The sequence below is a fragment of the Nicotiana sylvestris genome, chromosome 8, assembly GCF_000393655.2.
Source record: "Nicotiana sylvestris chromosome 8, ASM39365v2, whole genome shotgun sequence".
NCBI classification, from domain to species: domain Eukaryota; kingdom Viridiplantae; phylum Streptophyta; class Magnoliopsida; order Solanales; family Solanaceae; genus Nicotiana; species Nicotiana sylvestris.
In genome coordinates, this window is record NC_091064.1 from 204,513,979 (window position 1) to 204,518,478 (window position 4,500).

The 4,500-nt window shown below is 33.9% G+C and overlaps 1 protein-coding gene across 1 annotated transcript; it reads left to right on the forward strand.

Annotated features, from left to right (window-relative positions):
• The first annotated feature begins 230 nt into the window (after window positions 1-230).
• Window positions 231-3,821, forward strand: LOC104242348 (autophagy-related protein 8f). The gene is made up of 6 exons (XM_009797385.2): window positions 231-341; window positions 681-720; window positions 844-899; window positions 2,324-2,376; window positions 3,199-3,317; window positions 3,533-3,821. The coding sequence occupies exons 2-6, from the start codon at window positions 684-686 to the stop codon at window positions 3,622-3,624; spliced, it is 357 nt and encodes a 118-aa protein (XP_009795687.1). The 5' UTR covers window positions 231-341; window positions 681-683; the 3' UTR covers window positions 3,625-3,821.
• The last annotated feature ends 679 nt before the right edge of the window (window positions 3,822-4,500 follow it).

A 4,500-nucleotide genomic window follows, 5' to 3' on the forward strand; every position in this document is an offset into this window, starting at 1 on the left:
ATAATTAGAAATCAAAACCTTAGAAATAAAAAATTCTTAATTAGAACCGCTACATCTTTAATTGGGATACCCCGTGAAAATAATATAATTAAAAGAAATAATGTCTAATTGAATTAGGCTTTATTGCTTTTTTCTTGAAGTCCACGTCTACTACGTGTCAGCACTTACACACGAATTTTTCCCAGCACTTCCGTGAAAACTAAAATAAAACAATTTTGGATAATGATTATTTAAACATAGTAGAGAGTCCTAAAACAAAGCAAAAGCAAAGTCATCATTTACTCAACCTTCATTGTTTATCTTTTTCTCTCTCAATTGACGATCATTCTTTCACAAAAAAGGTTAGTTCTTTACTCCTTCTGATCGTTATTATATTTTTTGTTTTCTGAATTTTGATGTTTATTTTGCTATTAGTAGTTCAAGTTTCTCGCTTTATCAAATTGGGTTATATTTGTTTTATTTTCTGATAGTTTTTTGCTGAATATTTTCTTGATGAGGTTGTTTTAGAAGCAGTAGAATTAAAGTTACTTTTGGTTTTGATTGGTTTTGTATCAGTTTAGGTCAAAAGATGATTACTTTAAAGTAATAGCTGTTTGTTTTGTAAAAAAATTGGGTTATTTGGTAGTGGATAATACGTTGATTAAGACAATAATTCTGCTTTTTTGATTGTTTTGATTCAGGAAATGGCTAAGAGCTCATTCAAGCAAGAGCATGATCTTGGTTCGTTTTTTTTTTTTTTTTTTTTTTTTTTTTTGTAAATTTTGATGTGTTATGATGTTTTGTTGTGAAAAAGAATTGTGGGTGTTAGTTGTTTTTTTTGACGCTGTTGTTTTGAATGTTCAGAGAAGAGGCGCGCCGAGGCTGCTAGGATTAGGGAAAAATACTCAGATAGGATTCCGGTGAGAATTGGGTCTTATGTTGCTGTATTATTTTTCTGTAGTAGCTGCTTGTTTCAATGTGAATATAGTAATGTGAGTTTATAATTTCATGGACAAGATCACTTAACTTTTAGTACTCTTTATTATTTTTTTATTTGTTTTATTTTGTGTAATATTGATCTGGGAATTAGTAAATGAGACTGAGATGCTCAATGAGGATTCGTATAGCTGACCCGTACTTGCTTGGGACTGAGGCGTAATTGTAGTTGTAGTTGCTTTTCGAGTCATTGACATGGCTACATGCTAAGTTGTCTAATGTTAAGAATGCATGATAGAGATTATTCTTTAAAACAACTTTTGAAGTTACAATAGTGGAGTTCTCGAAATTCATCACTTTCTTCTTGCCTCTTACGAGCAGTTCTCTTTATTTAATGTTTCAAAAATATAGTGCTGATATAATGGTTAAGAGATTGTATGGTTGATTATATTGTCATTTACTTTTTTCACTACCAAACTGAAATTGCTATAGAACTGAACGTTCTATATCTAATGAGGGAAATTACCACCTCATTACATAAGAAAGCACGATCGGCATTCTCAGGTGGTGCATTTGGAAGAGTATCAAAATAGTGCCACTATACACCTAATACTATAACTACGGGACCCAAAATGAAGATACTATGGAGTTACTGAAGAATATGGGCGAGTTTTCTTTTCATTAGCAATTATGTCCCCATGCATTTGAGACTTGAATGCACAATAAAATAAGGATAACACACTATGAAATTATTGATGGATTTTGAGTTTTTGTAAAACAATAGAGGTAATAACACGTTCTTGTACAAATGCTTCCTTGGTACTATCAGTCGTGCTTGCCCGAAATCCTAGTTCCAGAACTCCACTTTCACTGGCGGTATCATCTGTATCAAGTCGACAACTAAGTCACAGATTTGGTTTACTTTCTCTGTTCCGATAGCCCAACCACTCCGTCTGTATCAGTTATAACAATAGATACCCAAGTGGCTATCTTTTGCTCTGAAAGGGGTGTGATTTTGTAATCATGTTAGACATACAATATACATTTTATACAGATCAGCAAACAATGCTTAAGAATTTGTTCATACAGAACCCCTTATGATTGTCTTAGTTGACTCTTCTCTCAAACCAAACTAGATATCGCTTCGTGGAGGATAGCGTCCAATTGTAACTCAAGAATTGCTGCTTAATAGTTGTTCACATCGGTATTATGTGCCAACTATATGATTGTCATAGTTGAGAATTGTCTGTACTTGAACTGATGTGCGTCCAGCAAGGGCGGTGTCCAATTTTAACTCAAGAATTTCTGCTCAAGAATTGCTGCTTAGTATTTATTTTATTTTGTATATGTGATACTCCATCCAGAATTCATCAGTGCTTCGTTCTCACAGTATTTATGTAATGTGCAGGTGATAGTCGAAAAAGCTGAGAAAAGTGATATTCCGAACATTGATAAGAAAAAGTAAGTACTGATTAAAGCTACAAGTGAGCTTGTTTTTGTTACTTCGGTGTCCTAGGGAGAAAAATATTACCTCTGGAAAATGCTTATCCCTGATTCCTTTATTACTTGTGTTCTGTGTTCCTTTTCAGTTAGTAATTTCCCTCCAGATTGGCAATTTCCTAACATTTAGTTTTGCTACCTGAATTTAGGTGATAATTGGTAGTCTTCATGTGATACATTGAGATGAATATTGTCATCTATTGAAACAATAAAAAATATAAAAGTTTTGAATCACAAACATCGACAACTTGTGATCTATTGTAGGCTGTAAGTATCGAGTTACAAAATCTACAGCTTGATCACCACTTTTTCCTCCATCGTGCTTCTGTTCTTCCTGCCGGTGTGACACCATGATAACCATTACCATCACTATCATTTTTCTTTTTGAATAAGCACCAGTCTGCTAATGTAGCTCGTGGTGTTGAAATAGCTTTGGATGATTTCCATTTTCCAGTTGTTCAGATCCAATTAAGCAGCTTCTCCATTGTTCACTATGGGTGAAGTCAGTTTGGAAGACAAAATCTAGTTTTGCCTTTGAGTTCCTCTTGTGAAAACATAAAAGAAGTTCCATAATCGTAGGTTTCTTCTCTTACTTGAGCTTTTGGGTTATATGATCGAATAGCACGTCTAGCTTACTCTAGCTTTGGTTTCATCATCTCATCGCTGCTGTTGCCACAACTATCTTTATTGCCAAACAAATGCATCTCTGTTAAGATCTGGGTTTTGGACTCGCGCAAAAAAAAAAAAAAAATTGATCCATGTTTTTAATTGGCAAAATTGCAGGTATCTTGTGCCAGCTGACTTGACAGTTGGGCAATTTGTCTACGTCATTCGCAAGAGAATCAAATTGAGTGCAGAAAAGGCAATTTTCATATTTATTGACAATGTCCTACCGCCAACAGGTAAAACTACCCACTACTATCTGGCTTTTGGAAGTTGCCATAGCAATTGGAAGTTGCCATAGCAATTCTGAAATATTATCTCGTTTACAATAGACCCTTATGGTCCGACATTTCTCCGGCTCCCGCGCATAGCGAGAGCTTAGTGCATCGGGCTGCCCCCCCTTTTTTTTTTAATCTCGTTTACAATGAAGTGAGCAAACTGTTTGGTTTTGTAGGAGCAATCATGTCTGCGATCTATGATGAGAAAAAGGATGAAGATGGTTTCCTCTATGTTACCTACAGCGGAGAAAACACATTCGGGGCCTGAACGGGTTGTAGAGATCGGTTTTTCTTACAGTTCCCCTGTTTATTGTCCCGTGACACTGCTGTGTCCTGCTTATATCTTCTTTCGTCTTATCAAAGGTTCTATTGGAAATAATTATGTATAGCGTATAGTTCAGAAAAACAAGTGTTGCGATATTCTGCAATATGATGTTAATAATCAGTTTCATTCAATAACTTTAATGACTGTGTTAGTGTCCTAATCAGTTTCTGCTTTATAAGGGACTCAAAGTCGCTAATTCATTCTTGATTTGCTTTCTTATTTCTATAAGAATTTGTAGTTACTATTGCCATATATGGGAAAGATAATGCAGAAAAAGGGCTCATTGTTTTGCTGCTTTTGCAGCAGCAAATGTATATTCACAACCACAAGTTTTCAGTAACTTACACAAATTAAAGATGTATCTGAATGATATATGAAGCTGATTATGTAACAGACTTGTTTCTTCTTCCTGTCAATGATCACTGATCAGTGTTCCCTTTAACTGGCCGTTACCACTTTCTTATTATTATACTTATTAGTCAGATAGGAACAGATGCTTCAAACATCATTTTTTAAACTAGTATTAGAGTACTGCGCGTGTACACCATACTAATAAATTTAAAATTCTAAAGAATTAGATTTAAAATTCTAAAGAACTACCGAAAAAGTAACGTGCTTGAGTTATAAAAATAAAAGTTAAATAAAAATATAAGTTCATGAATGATAATTATTGTTATTAATCGTAATCTCTTATTTTAAAAGAAGATTAGATCATTGAAATACATTTTAAAATGACTTCATGCACTTCTTCATGTTATATATATTATTGCCTTTTACAAATGAAAATAGTATCTTTACTTGCAAATATATATTTTGAAT